Here is a 15880-nt window from a genome sequence, read left to right on the forward strand (position 1 = left end):
AGATAGCCCACTCTGTCGTCCATTTTCAGTAATCTGTCCGTTGAGTCAGACTCGTTGACACGGTGGTGTTCTACATAATCAGCCAGAGACCTTAGTGCAGCTGCAAACTTCTCCATTGCAAGCACTAACTGGGTAAGACGTAAACACGGAAGTGACGTAGCCTAGTTCCCGCCTTGACGAGAGACTTGACAGATTGCAATGCGTTTGGCATATTGAATGGCCATTTGAATTTTGCAACACAAAGAGCGTGACCAAAGTGCAATGCAATCACGGGGGGCGCTATTTCTTTTCCATTTGAATAAAATGCCTCAAAACGATGGCAAAACGTTTTGCCCAAAATAATCCAAAATCTTTTCAAGCTGGCATTGACAGTTTTGCCAAATATGTTTTAAAAATGCAATCCTACATTGCACTTTAAATATTAAATTGCAAAACGAATTGACAGTTAAATTATTAAACTGAATATTGAAAATTGAAAAGCAAAAGGAATTGCCATTTGAATTTTGAGACTGAAGTACCATGGCAAAATGGAATGCAATTCAATCCATGTTTATTCTATTTTTTAACCAAAATTATTCAAATTGATTTTAGGATTGCATTGTCACTTTGCAAATTAAAATACAATTTGTTGGAAATTATTGCAAATTGCAATATTAAATTACATAATGAATTGGCAATTGCATAATGTAATGTCATTTTGAATTGCATATTGCAGATTGCATTCTCATTTGAATAAAGCTACTCATATGCTTCCATAAAAGGGTGCATCAGAATTCTTGCCTTTCTTCGTGCATTAGCCAATAAGCCTAGAGGCCTTCGTGTTGATTTGAATATATATATATATATTTTTTTTTGGGGGGGGGGGGGGAATCTCTGCCATATTTTGTTATGTTTAAGTTCACAAGCCAGTTCCATCGCTGTCGTCGTAGCAAGCAACAGAGAAGGAAGATTGGAAAACAGCAACAGGTGCTGTATCCAGAGCAGCAGAGAGAACACTCTCGATGGCTCTGGCTATATCCATAAAATCTCTTCCTCCCGTTTAGTATTCCAATCTTAAAGAGACCTTTCACGGTTCACACTCAGTTGGTTGATAAGATCAAGTAGCTTAAGCTGTAAAAGGGGTACACAAATTCACATCACTCAATTTACCTTCGACTTGGTCTAATTTGATACTGTGTAATGGCAGCCAGCCGATTATACTTTTTTTTTTTTTTTACAAATGGAAAAAATGGAACAAAGTTACGGTTTTTAAAGACTTCTGTGTATAAAAACATTGCAATTCCCGCCACATTCAAAACTGTTTCAAATAGGAATGTTCCACTTTGTCAACTACTTAGGGGAAAGTTGTCAGGAATAATTATGGTTTAATACAAAACAAGAACAATTAAGACTCGAATGGCTCTATATTGCAGAATATTTTCCAAAAAGTTTTAAATTAACATTGCAAGGATATGCAGATGCTACTGATATAGTATCATCATCAAATATTTTTTTAGTATTAGTCTACCGGTTCTCTTTTTCCTCTAGGCCAGCAACTGGCCTTTCTGAAGAAGATTTTTACTGTGGTGTTAGTGAAGGGCGGTGCCTATGCAAGCAGAACCAGTAACTAGCAAGCTTGCTAGTTAATTAATTAGTCGGTTAAAATACATAACTGACATTAATTTACGCAGTATTTGTTTAATTTATTTTTGTCCGAACTAGATTAGCGCTCACCATCCTTCTCTTTGACATGGAAGAAACATCGGTAAGTTTAAGAGAATATTCTCTATGCTATCCAAATTTGCTAACCTGCGAATAACGTTAACGTTATGCTAGCAGCAATCGAAAAGTTAGACTTAGTTAGCAAATGATCGGGAAAGATGAAGTTGTTTATGCTGATTTCAATGTCTAATTAAAATTAAATGTGTTTAATGTCCATTGTTTGCTTTTGTATGTACTTACTGCTGTCTAATTTTGCATTTATTTGACTTGGCTACATTAAAGCAACATTAGGCTGTGTAGATTGATCTATGTCAAACGGCTAACTGTTCACCACAGTTGAGATGTAGCAGAGGTTACCTGTACATTGGTTAAAATGAATGAAGAGTTTACGATTAACAGTCTGACTGCATAAAACAGACTGCAACAGTCCAGATTAATTTAACGGTATGTATTCTGGCACAGCTGAGCAACAGGCAGTGTCAGTGGGTGAAATGTTAATTTGTTACATTGAACGAAAATGTCTTACTCCTTCAACCAGACCCAGACCACCCCTTCCTCCCCCAGCTCTGTCTCTTCGTCGGATCACAGTGTTCCCTTAACCTTACATCATGCCCCACGGTTTGGGACAGTCATTCCCAATCGCATATTTGTTGGTGGAATTGACATAAAGGTAGATATCTTGAAACACAAAAAGCAGTTGCTCTCATTGCTCTTGTGTACAAAACGCAAAATAAGTGCACCACGTGTATGAGAGCATCTCTTTGCATATGCATACAATTTTTTTATAAACAGTCGGTTAATTGTTTACCTGTGTCACACCTGTTGTTATGTCTGCGTGGAACCATTTGTCTCCACAGACAAATGAAAGCGATTTGAGGCGTTTTTTCTCTCAGCATGGGGCTGTCAAAGAAGTAAAAATTGTCATTGATCGCGCTGGAGTGTCCAAAGGGTAAGTTAACTAATTACCAGAACATTTTGTTGTAGTTGCTTCTATGCACAAGTTCATTTTTGAAGTATTTATTTTCCCATGGTCTTTTGTCTGACCTTTAGGTATGGCTTTGTCACCTTTGAAACTCAAGAAGATGCTCAGAAAGTCCTTCAGGATGTAAGTTAAACTGTCCACTTTGATCCTCCTTTCAACAGAAATAGTGTATATAGCTTAAGGAGAATTTCAGTTCAATACTCTTAATATCAAGAGCTTGGTTCTCCTCTTCATGTTAGAATAGTTATGCATTTACACAGCTATTTCTGCTCTTGGCACTCAGTGTCAGTTAGCCACATTAGCATGTTAGCCTGGCCATGACCCTCTGGTTAATCCAATGGCCATGCCAAGGCAGTTATCACGGTTTTGATTACATATGGTGGGGTTAATGCTTTTCAGGGTGTGTACTTGGGGCACACCCCACACATGGCCTCTTTTACCTTAACCACCAGGCGTCTTGCTACAATTCCTCTTTCTCTCTCTGCCTCTCTCTCACTCTTACTCCCTCTCTTTTTTTCTGCCACCCCTCTCACTCCTGTCACTATGCTTTTTCTTCCCATTCTTGACCTGCTACCCCTTTGTTATGGTTATGGTTATGGATTTAGCAGACGCCTTTGTCCAAAGCGACATATAAATACAAAACAACATAATAATATTTAAAAATGAACAGGGAACAGATTAAAATCTAGGTCAAATATAGTAAGGAGAATAGTTGTAGTACACAATAATATCAATTCAATCAATAGCCTAATAAAAAAGCAATGTAAAAAAGGGGAAAGGCAATAATAAAACAATAATGTCAATTCAATCAATAATGTAAAACAATAACATGCTAAGACTACATTAAGGAGAATATCAATAATAAACAATAATGTCAAATTAATTAACAGCCCAATTAAAATAAAACAACATTATATAAACCATAACACATAAGCGCTTAAACAACTAAGTATATGTTGAATAGGAATGTCTTTAGACCCCTCTTAAACGACCCAAAACTACCACAGGAACGGAGACCACTGGGCAGTTCATTCCACCAACATGGAACCACTGAAGAAAAGAGTCTGGAATTAGACCCAGTTTTTATGACTGGTCGACACAACATACGCTCACCAGAAGACCGCAGTGGGCGGTTGGGGATGTAAGGCTTGATTATTGAATTAAAATAACTAGGAGCAGATCTAGTTAGTGTCCTATAGGCCAAAGTGAGAGATTTAAATTTAATTCTGGCTACTATAGGGAGCCAATGGAGAGTAACTAGGAGAGGAGTTACATGTGTCCTCTTTGGCTGATTGAAGACCAGGCGTGCTCCAGCATTTTGAATCAGCTGTAATGATCTTGTTACACAAGCGGGTAAGCCAGCTAACAGTGAATTACAATAGTCCAGCTTAGAGATGACCATGGTCTGAACAAGAAGTTGTGTGGAATCTTGTGTCAGATAAGGTCTGATCTTCCTAATGTTGTAAAGCATAAACCGGCATGATTTTGCAATAGAAGCTATATGCTCAGAGAAGTTAAGTCGGTCATCAATTACAACGCCCAAGTTTCGTGCCGATCTAGTTGGGGTCAGTGAAGTTGAGTCAAGCTGGATGTTAATCTGTTGGGGAATAGCTGTTTTAGCTGGAAACACCAAAAACTCTGTTTTTGAAAGATTAAGCTGAAGGTGCCGATCTTTCATCCAGGCTGAAATATCCTTAAGGCATGCAGAAATCCGGTGGGAAACACTAGAGTCATCAGGTGGGAAAGACAGGTAAAGTTGAGTGTCGTCTGCATAACAGTGATGGTCAAATCCATGGGAGCGAATTGTATCACCTAAGGAAGTGGTGTAAATAGAGAAAAGCAAGGGTCCTAATACTGATCCCTGAGGCACACCTGTGGTGAGGGCATGAGACTTAGATACTTGTCCCTGCCAAGACACGTTGAAAGAACGCCCTTTAAGGTAAGATTCAAACCAGTCAAGAGCTTTTCCAGAAATTCCCAGTTCAGATAGTATAGATAGGAGAATGTCATGGTTAACAGTATCAAAGGCTGCAGATAAATCTAGTAGAATTAATACTGATGACTGAGCAGAGGACTTAGCTGCTCTCAATGCTTCAGTCACAGACAGAAGAGCAGTTTCAGTAGAATGACCACTCTTGAAACCAGACTGCATAGGGTCTAGTAGATTATTCTGATGAAGAAAGTCACAAACTTGCTTGAAGACCACTTTCTCCAAAACCTTTGACAAGAAAGGAAGAAGGGAGACAGGTCTGTAGTTCTTCACCTCAGTTGGATTAAGTGTACTTTTCTTTAGCAGAGGTGTAACCCTAGCCTGTTTAAAAGAATAAGGAACTATTCCAGAACTGAGTGAAGCATTAAATACATGTGTGACTGCTGGTAGAACAGCGGGTGAGATAGACTGTAGAAGAGTGGACGGGACAGGATCTAATGGGCATGTTGTTGGACGACATCGCTGAAGCAATTGAGAGACTGCTTCCTCATCAAGAGGAGAGAAAGAGTCAAATGATGGGGTCATACTAACACAAGGCAAAGCCCTCCTTATAGGAGCATCAAACTGAGCACTTATTTTAGCAACTTTTTCAGTGAAAAATGTTGCAAAGTCATTTGCTGACAGTGAAGTAGTTGATGGTGGTGGTGGAGGATTGAGGAGAGATTTGAAAGTAGAAAAAAGTTGTCTACTGTCAGTGGCGCTCTCAATCTTGCTTTGATAGAATGCCTTTTTTGCAAGTGTAACAGTGGATGAAAAGGATGACAGCAAAGACTGGTAGTACACATACACACACCCTTCACCCCCTCACCTTCTCTTTTCTCATGCCTCAGGCTGACCGGCTGTCTTTCCGGGACAAGAGGCTCAACATCGGCCAAGCCATCCGCAAGCAGCAAGTGGGCATGCACTGTAAGAGATATAGAGCTTTTGGACAGCGGAACATTTGTAGTTAAAATCATGTTTTTGAAGTTTACTGCTGTGTGTGTGCATCTCTGTTTATGTTTTGAATATTGTATTCACAGTCCTCAAGCAAATATATGTATTATATTGTGTTATAAATATTTGTATTATATTGTGCTATAAATCATGCGTAATTACATGAAGTAAATTGCTATTTGCGTTATGACAATTATGAAAGCAGTCTTTGTGTCTTCATGAAGTTTGGCATATACATACTCCTTGAGGTAAAACGTAAGAGTTTGTATTGCTGGGGGTTTGCCTTATCTCCAAACCTGTCTCTTTCATTCAGCAGGTGGATTTGTGATTCCTAATCTTAACCCTGCTACGGCTTTCCCTGGTCCTTGTGGCACCATGTACCTCACCACCTCCACGGGGTACCCCTATACCTACCACAATGGGGTGGCCTACTTCCACCCCCCAGAGGTGAACACTCCTGCCTCACACTGGCCTGTGAGTCCCATGCTCCTTACTGTTGGACACAGTTTTTGATGTAATACATCTAGAAATCTGACATTTAAATATTTAGCAAAATTGAAGAGAAATGCAATGAAAAGTGTTGTTATTTCTATATTTGTATTGTATACTAGATTTTTTATTTGAAGTATTATTATTGTAGTATAAGTATTTATCTTTTAACAATTAAATATGCTGTACACCCAACATCAGCTTAACATCAGCTTTATTTAATGTGTGTGTGTGTGTGTGTTTTAGTCTCGTTCCATGTCTGGGTCCCCTGTCATGGTGGCGCCCTCTGCTCCGCCAGTCTACCCTCAACCTGCTTATCACCATGCTTACCAGGTAAGACCTTCCTCAAGCATCCAGAGAATGGTTGACACTCACTCCAAGCATCTGACATCTTACACTGTAGAACAATGTTCATATCGTGCAAATATGTAATCACACTGAAATGAGTGTTGCAAACTGAGACTTAACAAGGTCCATTGTGCGCTTATGAGGAAAACAATTCACAATCAAGAGTCAAATAAACACCATATTATGGAATTTATTTTCATATGATTTTATACAGTTTTTAGAAAATAATTTTGCATCTTATCATGTTATTTAATGCAAAATACAAAAAAAGTGGTTAGATAGATCTTGTCAATTCTCGGATAACAAAGACTTTCACACAGCTCATTGTGTAATTTCATGGAATTCATTTAAAAACATAAATCAAATGTGCATCATGTAGATATAGTTCTGAATAGTACTGTTGTCATGGTGAATCACAAGTTTCTGTCTTTTCTTCTCTATAGGCTCCTGCACAGTGTGTGCCCACAACTCTTCAGTGGAGCATCCCACGGGTACAGAATTTAGAGTTTATGACTGTGTGTGGCAGTGATGCAGCTGAACATAATGCTCTTTGTGTTTGTACAGTATATGTGTGTGTGTTTGCTTATGACATGTCTGTGTTTATTGACACATACGTGCATGTGGTGGTATGCCTGTGTGTGTGTGTGCAGTCTCCAGTGCCCTCTAGCCCCATCCTGTACATGCAGCCGTCTGATCATCGCTACCAGCCTGTGGAGATGCCTGCTGACGTCTCCTGCATCCAGACCTCCATCCCCCTGACTGAAGCCTCCATGCCAGAGGTACACAGGCCATTGAGTAGCAGTAGCAGACTCTGAAGAGCCTTAGCAGGCTCTGTCCCGCCAAAGGTACATGGCTCTTTTGGTAGCAGTATCAGACCCCGAGTAGCAGTAGACCGCTCTCTGACATGCCAGAGGTGCTTGGCCCATACAGTAGTAGTAGTAGCAGGCTCTTCAGAGGTATACGGTCCATAGAGTCTATGTGGATCAGCTCCACTCATTATCAATGAAGCCTATTCCAGACAGTTGCCCAAATAACCTTATTATGAAATGTACATGATATCACTAAATGATAAAGATGAAATTCAACTCATCAAGTCATTTTAGTAATTACTTAAGTACAGTTTGACTGTGTAAAACAATATGAATGGATTGGCTTCTTGTAATATTTCATTCTAAAATCTTATTACCTCCATGTTGTTTTGAAATGTGCCCTGCCCCCTAGCAAACCCACATGGATCACATGGTTCAGCCAGCATATCACCACTTTTACCTTCAGAATCCAGCCGGAATGGGACCCATTATAATACACCAAGAAACAGGAAAGGTCAGAGTTTGAGAAGTGCATCACAGAGATATGTTTTAGCTTTTTGCTCCATTGTTTTCAAGTGTAGTTTTGTTTTACAGTAATGCCTAAATGTAAAGTATGTTTTGTGCATTGCACTAATGACTTGAATTAATGTTGTATTTCTATTCTGCAAGAATGTAAAATACAACTAAAATATAAGACTCAATATTAATATTGTGTCTTTGTGTGTGTGTGTGTGTGACAACTGACACAGGAACAGAAGTTCCACTCCACCAGGCGAGGGTTTCCTCACTCCCCCATCAGTCTGAAAGGCAGGTGCAGCCGCAGCCCCCACTACACCCACCTGCGCAAGGACCACGCTGCCGCCGCCGCCGCTGCTGCCGAGCTGACCGAGCTGCCTGCCCAGCAGGCCACCGAACCCCTCAAGTAAACAGGAAATAGGAACACCCCCGCACTCCTTTGCACTTCCTCCTCCTCCATCCACACTCAGAGTTACTTACTTCTACACTCACCTCTTCCTCCATATCTGTCCTCTCCACACCCAAACAATTGAGTACAACTGACAATCCCTCCGCGCAACTGCCTTAAGCCACACCATGTCACTTGTACCCATTTAGTACTGTGTAATTCCACTGTTGATGTTGCATGTAGACAGTGGAGACTCTACCTTTCTTATTGTTCACCTTTCACCCACCTACCATATGCCACATAACCCACTACACGCGTCAGTCACTTCTCAACTGCGATACGTCATGCCACCTGTGCCTTTAACCACAACACACTCGTCTGTAGGTGGCGCTCTCTCTCCACACCCACCAGAGCCCCTCTGATTCGCATGAGCCCCTGACATACACATACACCTGCCGTATGCCAACCCATTTTTGTACCCAGAGGTAACCTCTAGGTGGAGCTCTATTACTCTACAATGCCTCAGTGTTCTGTGACATTACAATGCCTTTACTTCCTCACAATATCCCTAACTCCATGTACCTCAGTCTCCTCTTATCTTCCTTATGCCAAGCCGTTACTCACTGTCTGTAGTGCTTCAATATCTTCAATATCTCAGGACTCCTCCTGACGACTCACTGACTCACAATATAAACTCAGGGACGAGAGCAATGATTACCAGCCTGCTTTATTCAGCTCTGAAGGTGCACCTACATGCTTTGATAAACCTATGGAAAGACTGATATTTGCACTTATATGTTTAAATCCATCTTAAAACCTTTTGGTTCTCATTTTCACAGTGATCTTACCAGATAATACAAAGCCTCAGACCAGCAAAGACATTATTCAGAAAGGTTGAGTACTACCCATTGTGTACATATAGCTTTTCAAAACTATTTCCTTCTAGAATCTCTCCCTGTAACGATCTTAAGAACACTTGTTTGTTCCACAACACTCCCAGAGTTCCATAAAATGCTCTTGAAGTCGATCTCAGAACCCATCTCAAAAACACTCTAGAATGTCCTGTATGTGAAGTTGTTAAATTCTTCAAATCACTCCTAGTACAATCCACACTTTCATTAGAGTACAGGATTTTCATCTGCCTTTCATGTTTAATATAGCTCTCAATAATACCATGATTCTAGATATAACCTTATTAAGATTCTCTTTTCAAAAGCAAGATGCTAAAGTGTTTTTACACACACTATACTGTCATATTCATCAAGGCTTAGCATTTAAGGATATACGTTTACTCTCAATTTAGGGCTTACAATGGACTCTTAAATGTATCTTGAGTTCTTGGATGTTGTATCAAAGCTATTGATTACCAATTATTACCTTGCACAGTAATCAGCCTTATTAACATGTGGAGTCTTTGTCATCATATTACTTTTTTTTTTAGTAGAATGTGTACTTAGTTTCAGAAGGCGTATGTCAAATAATAATATATTTATATCAGTATGCTAGATGTTTTTGTATGAGTACTTTTTAAACAAAAATTACGTTAGTATAATTAGTATGTGCATTGTGGGATGGTAGGTATAGAACATTAAAATGCACACAAAAAAAAACACTAAGCAAGAAGCACCAAGTCCATCCCTCTGTAGTACATTATATTGAGTAATATGTTCTCCTTGTAGTTTCTTAAAATGTCATGATAGATTAGTTCAGTTCAAAATGTGTGATAGTAGCAATTCAGTGGATGTTTTTTATTTGTTTTTGTTTTGTTTGCTTGTTTCTTTTTTTTCCTGTTGTAGTGTATTTGTTTTTACTGACTATAGCCTTTTTGTCTGAACGAAATTCCACTGAGAACACTTGTCCCTAAAACATACGTCTGTAAATGGCATGTGCTACAGTACAGATTGTCCAGTTACACCAGTTTCTCATGTGTTGCTTCTTCTGGTTTAAAAGTGAATTGCCGTTTTGGGTTGATTCAGGATAACTTTATGCCTTTATTAGACACCATGTTCTGTCTATCAAGCCATAAATAAGGGAGTTAGCTATAGTTCAGGCTAGTGCCCTGGTTGTTTAAATATTAAAGTTTAAGACTAAAACACCCAATTCAAAAACATATAATGGAAAATCAGACTAAATCATATATGGGTCAGTTGTTGATGTACTCATCGTTTTAGTGCATTATGCATATAGATCAAACTGCATTTCTAAAACTTTTTAGTCTACAGTCAGCTTTAGAAGATTTTAAAATGTTTATTACATTGATTTCTTTGAGTTCTTGTCCTGACTATGGTTGAAGTCCCAAGACACTGGGAAGTAAACATGACTATTGTATGAATACTTGTATGCCATAGTTGTCATTTTTGTAAATTAAACTTGTCACAGACATAATTTTGTTACTGCCTTGCTTAGGAATATTTTTTAGGCAGATTCTTAGATGGTTTGAATATGATGTTCCAATAAAGTTGTCAGCTATTGATTTTACTCTATACTTCTGTTCAATTTTCAAGTGCTGATATTTGTAGTTTACATGTTAATGTGAATTATTGTTAACATGTTAACACTTTGTAAAATATATTTTACAAATACTACACATGCAAATTAAAATGTTGGGCTGTTTACGGAATTCAAAACTTCTTAATAAAGAATGACTTATGTAAAGAAATCCTGAATGTGTTTTTCAGTATCTTAGAACAATTAAGCAATACACATTATCTGAATAACTGTAATTTATTTCAGATATAAATGTCAATGATGTTTTTGTTATATGACAATACAAAACTGGGACTGTATTAATATACAATATTCCTCATCCCGGTTAGAAACAATAAGTTAAATAAATGACCTTGGGGAGGTGGAAAGGAAAAATAGATAGAGCTGAAAGAACATGTCGACATGGCTAAGCGAAAAATACAGTGTTCTCTCAAGACTGAGAAATGTGTTTAATTCACCCTTTAAAGAACAGCATTGTCCTGCAAAGTACCCACAGTGTCACCTAACACTTTCTTTTTTTTTTTTTTTCTCCTCACCAGCCAGCTGATTATAACTGTCCATTTACCACATGGTAAAGAATTCATCTCACACACACACACGTACACACATATAATGGTAGTGTTCATTTGGCAAATATAGAATCTACAGGTCTATGTGTTCCGAATTCCAGGCAGGAGTGCAACAGCCTGTATGTTAGCATGCGGTGGAAGGCAGGCAGTGAGATAGTTAGATGGTTTAGGAGAGTGTGCTAGTGCAATCGGCCCAGCATGGACATATGAAAGTGGGTGTAGTAATGTCACCAACCCAGAAGGTATGTGTGTGCTTTTCAAGATCCAGGATGGAGTGACAGTCTACACTAGTTTTGGCACAATAGACATGATCTAAACCCACATCAAGGACCTGTTCTTGAATGTATGGAACAGCAGCAAGTGAATGAGCATGTCTAAGGTACTTGGCATTGGCAGTGTGAGTGTGTGTTTGTGCGTATGCGTGCTTCCTGCTTCTGTGTGACGAGCGTTTGGTCACGTCCGCCTGAAGGGTCTGTTCGAGTTCCTCAGGCGTCACTCTCTCCAGCGCCAGGGCTTTGTCCAGCGTCCGCGTCCTCCTCTTCCTCCATGATGGGCACGATCAGATTGTCCTTTGACATGAGATTGTACTTCATGACGAAGCGCGTGAACCTGTGGCACAGGAACGTCTCATTCTGCACAGACAAATAATAAAAAATTACCATCACTTTCAAACTAGTGAATCAATTTGACAAAACACTTCAATTATAAAATAATATCTATTTTCTAAAGACAGTATTCGGTTATTATCACCCGGAGAGAAGAAATACTCTTTTCTGATTGGCTGGCGGGTGGCCTTTAATTCTGAATAACAGGACACCGTTCCATATCAATGCTTATGAATGGTAACTATAACAACCGTAGTAGGACGAGGGTTGCAGCGCTCTAGAATCTTTTGGTTGCAGGCTTCCCAACAATGGAATCAACTGTAAACAAGCTAACTGTCCATGCTAAAGTTGTACAACAAGCTGAACTAGTGAGCTTCTTTTTAAACAGAACCGCGTGTTTACAGTGGCAACCGGGTGATAAGCGGGATAACGGCCTTCGAGGTGTGTCCAGTTATACGGAATTAATGGACTTGGGCGGAGGCCAAGCCCTCGCCCTCGTCCATTAATTCCGTATAACAGGACACCTCGGCGGCCGTTATCCCTTACTTAAATCATGATGCAATAACAGGCTGATAATTATCTTTCCGGGTCCAAATGCTCTCAGAGCCGCTCGTTTTTCTCCAGACAGTAAAATAAACTTTTTCCCCCCACTATGCAGCCTTTAAGAAAGTTGTCATCCTACTACTCACTTGCCTCAACCTAATAAAATCCTATTTTTTCGCAGAAGCCTGGACGTTACCCTTGATTATATCAACTGGCTGCAGTGCACAGCTACAGTAATTACTCTGTTAAAGTTACAGTGTATGTGATTTTGTTTTACCCTCACTAAAACGGAAGTGATGGTGACAAGGTTTACAAATTACGAAAACCGGCTGGCTGCACTAGTTAACATCTTTTGACAAAAAAGCGGTTGGGCCTGTGACGTCGAACTTAACAACTGAATAGCATGAAATAAGTATACAAAGTATAGACCCAATGCAAAAAAGCTTGTTATCTCTCAATGTGCATACCTCATATTTATCAAATATCTGGCGGTGGTGGAAGTAGGCATGAGAGAATATCCTGTAGATTCGCCGACAGACTGAACCCAGCTTTGCTACAGAAGATTCCTTAATACTCACTCTGCAAATAGAGGGAGTTAAGATTATATTACAGATGCCTATTCATGACACAGTTGACTATCATTCTAAACAAATTCTTGAGATTAAGTAAAGGAAAATAGTAAAAGGAACAATAAAACACTGAACTGACAGCCAGTTAGTATACCATAAAGTATACCTACACCCATAGAACCTTAATATGTTAATCCCATTCCTCGCTCCACACACAAACAATATTATGCGCTCACCTGCTAGGGAAATATTTGTTACTGTTCAGCAGGCAGGCAGCTCCATCCAGTGTGTGTCTAGTGTAGTCAATGGCAGGACACTGAAGATAAAGAGAGAAACCACTCAAAATGACAGACAAGTTTGTGAAAGTGTAACCAACAACACTGTTTACCACATACAGATCATTGTGACTGAACATAATATTTCTCTGAAGTGGATATCTCTCCCAGGCATATTAAATAACAAGCCTAGTGAAATGTATATGTATCTCTAGTGGCTTTCTGGGAAATAAACCCATAACCTTAATGTTGTTAGAGCCATACAATACAATACAATAGCTTTACAACTTACAACCCTGAGAGAAGTTTCTAGAACTCATATAGGGAATGGCCCCTCTCACCTCTTTGGGCGTCTTGTGAGCAGCACAGAGGAATATCCATTGCTCTGTAGCAGTCATCTGAGTACATGTGTCTGGGTGGCACTCTCCCTGTGAGCAAAGGAGACAGACTTTACCAACAAATACACGACAGATACAAGCATAACAGTGGCCTGGGCCTAGACAACTTTGGATGGTACCTGAAGTTTGACAGCAAGTCCATTGAGTTCAAGGCAAAACTGCCTATGGGGAGAGAAGAAAAAAAGGGAACATTTTTTCCTGTTTTATATGCAGTGGAGGTCTATGCACCCTCTTCCAAGGGTGGGTCTGTAGGCCATTTTGGCATGGCCTATAATCAAAGCATTCAAACAACAGTAAAATAATTAACAGGCTAAAACCAAGATTAACTTCTAATCTTCGCTATACCTCCCCAGTGCACACATAAACGTTTTAATTTACAACAGGCAACGGTGTGTTTGAAAGGTCACTCACCTCAGATGCTCATACTTCCACACGCCCTCGTCCTGTCCTTCCGGAGGCTCCAGAATGTGTTCTATGTTTGAGCAGTCTGAGCGAATATTTTGTTGAATGTACTAGAAACAAGTGTCGTCATTCAACATTTGCTAGACGTTTAATGACGCATGCCATCTAAAACATCTCAAACTCACTGACACATAATTTGAAGTCTGCAACGCAAAGTTAAAAATGAAACCTCACCTGTTGCACAGCCAGTGTGCTGTCCATTTCCTCAAAAGATTCATCGGGCCAGTTGTAAAAATTCTGCATATAGAATTATACAATTACAAAGAAGCTCACTGTTACTTGATCAATTTGAACAGCAATCTCTTACAATTGGTTAAGCAATGGCAAAATTCACTGTCTACCCATAGTCCACCTCATGATTAGAGACCATCGATGGTCTACCTAAGTCACTTTACCTTACCTAAGTGTACAACACAAAGCTTAACAGAACATTGATCATCCCACCGCCGATAACTGCACCCAGTAGTCTTTGGTTACTAGTAACATGTTCATTAATGCTGATGTAATACCTCCAGCAATGCTATGAACTAGGCTAACGTTAACTCAGGCTACTGCTTACCAAACTGACTGTTGCTCATTTAAACTACATACAGAACAGCTAGCGTCTTGCTAACATAGTTGAAGTAGCACTGATCAGTGATCTTGTTGACAGCAGTGGTTGTTTTAAAACCAAACAGTGAAAGGCTAAAGTTATCCGAACATCAGATAACAATTAAGCGGCTTTCTTACTAGGGCTAGCTAGTATAGGCCTACTATGTTTGTTTAGTTTACCAGCTAACAGTTAGCTGTTTACAGGCTAGGGCAGGCCACAATCACCAGTCAACAGACTTGACATCACAAGCTGCTATGAAAATCTTAAAAAACACTTTCTTGTTCATAAATACATGTTGACCATTACAAATATCGGTCTTCTAAGTTCTCTGCAGGTCATATATTGTACCTTCGCCTTGGTCCCTGGACGATTTCTCCTCAGAACAACTGTACCCTCGGCCATGACCATTTCGCCAAACTGTCCCGGATATGACACATTCTAAGAGATATGCTGCACGCGACCACAAGAGGTGCCATTTACCCGATTAGGTGGTTCTATCCGGTTCTATCATTTCAAGTTACCTTTGTTGACCTACCGTACCTGTCTTAATCTGCACGCATTAGAAATAACAAAACAAAATTCAGCCAGGGTTACTAAATATAAATAGGTAGCCTACTATGTATACCACACTTTCCAGACCTCTGCACATTGATTTTTCCAAAATATATGGCCATAGAATATCCCTCCTGTAGAGGGACAAAAAAGTGCCCTGCTGTGTTTTACTTCAATGAGTTCATCTTCTTGTTTCTCCTGACGCTTTAGTCGTGACAGCAAATATTCTGGGGCTCTAGCTGGGACTTTTGGGGGGAGGGGGGCCCATCGCCATCAAGCCGTTTTGAAAGTGGTATCCTTGCAGCTGTCCTTGGGGGCCCATTCCAGCTCCAAGCCTGGTTTGCCTATTCTGTTGCGATGTGTTCTGCCCTCCTCAGGTGTCCAAGAATGTTGGAAGTCAACCATTCTTAAACCTGACTTTTACTGTAATTCAAAACTCGTTCTTTTATCTTCCTGGTTGTAGTTTGAGACAGGTTTGTGGCGAATCAGCATGACATTCTTTTTACTTGGACACTACTGTGTCAAAGCTAACCTAAAACCAAAAATATTTTGAATTGTGAGGAAATACAGAGAACATAAACACGTTTCATGTTTCCTTATTGTGACCGGTTGACTACACCCAGACATCTAGAAATTCTCTAATTGAAGACGTCAAACCGCGTCAAACCCAAC

The 15880-nt window shown here is 39.7% G+C and overlaps 2 protein-coding genes across 2 annotated transcripts; one reads left to right on the plus strand and one right to left on the minus strand.

Annotated features, from left to right (window-relative positions):
* The first annotated feature begins 2218 nt into the window (after positions 1-2218).
* On the plus strand, positions 2219-8178 carry LOC143141796 (protein boule-like). The gene is made up of 10 exons (XM_076302503.1): positions 2219-2371; positions 2559-2650; positions 2752-2806; positions 5504-5579; positions 5920-6080; positions 6342-6428; positions 6887-6934; positions 7094-7222; positions 7665-7766; positions 8002-8178. Exons 1-10 carry the CDS (start codon positions 2219-2221, stop codon positions 8176-8178), a joined length of 1080 nt encoding a protein of 359 aa, XP_076158618.1.
* Positions 8179-10861: 2683 nt separating this feature from the next.
* On the minus strand, positions 10862-15107 carry LOC143142434 (MOB-like protein phocein). Its single transcript, XM_076303306.1, has 8 exons — positions 15005-15107; positions 14239-14301; positions 14014-14114; positions 13722-13764; positions 13546-13632; positions 13166-13245; positions 12828-12939; positions 10862-11844 (listed from the first exon to the last, which is right to left on the minus strand). The coding sequence occupies exons 1-8, from the start codon at positions 15062-15064 to the stop codon at positions 11698-11700; spliced, it is 693 nt and encodes a 230-aa protein (XP_076159421.1). The 5' UTR covers positions 15065-15107; the 3' UTR covers positions 10862-11697.
* Between the last annotated feature and the right edge of the window lie 773 nt (positions 15108-15880).

The sequence above is a fragment of the Alosa pseudoharengus genome, unplaced genomic scaffold, assembly GCF_046254945.1.
Source record: "Alosa pseudoharengus isolate Yale_2024_CS ecotype anadromous, Long Island Sound unplaced genomic scaffold, YU_APseudo_1.1 YU_APseudo_1.1_scf_24, whole genome shotgun sequence".
In the NCBI taxonomy this organism is placed as follows: domain Eukaryota; kingdom Metazoa; phylum Chordata; class Actinopteri; order Clupeiformes; family Clupeidae; genus Alosa; species Alosa pseudoharengus.

Bases quoted from the DNA above. Each gene is read 5' to 3' on its own strand.
- LOC143141796 (XM_076302503.1), top strand. From the start codon at position 2,219: ATGTCTTACTCCTTCAACCAGACCCAGACCACCCCTTCCTCCCCCAGC. The intron at 6,935-7,093 runs GTACAGAATTTA...GTGTGTGTGCAG, and splicing joins TTCAGTGGAGCATCCCACGG to TCTCCAGTGCCCTCTAGCCC. The intron at 7,767-8,001 runs GTCAGAGTTTGA...CAACTGACACAG, and splicing joins TACACCAAGAAACAGGAAAG to GAACAGAAGTTCCACTCCAC.
- LOC143142434 (XM_076303306.1), bottom strand. From the start codon at position 15,064: ATGGTCATGGCCGAGGGTACAGTTGTTCTGAGGAGAAATCGTCCAGGG. The intron at 14,302-15,004 runs GTACAATATATG...TTCTATATGCAG, and splicing joins GTCCAGGGACCAAGGCGAAG to AATTTTTACAACTGGCCCGA. The intron at 14,115-14,238 runs GTGAGGTTTCAT...ACTTGTTTCTAG, and splicing joins GCACACTGGCTGTGCAACAG to TACATTCAACAAAATATTCG.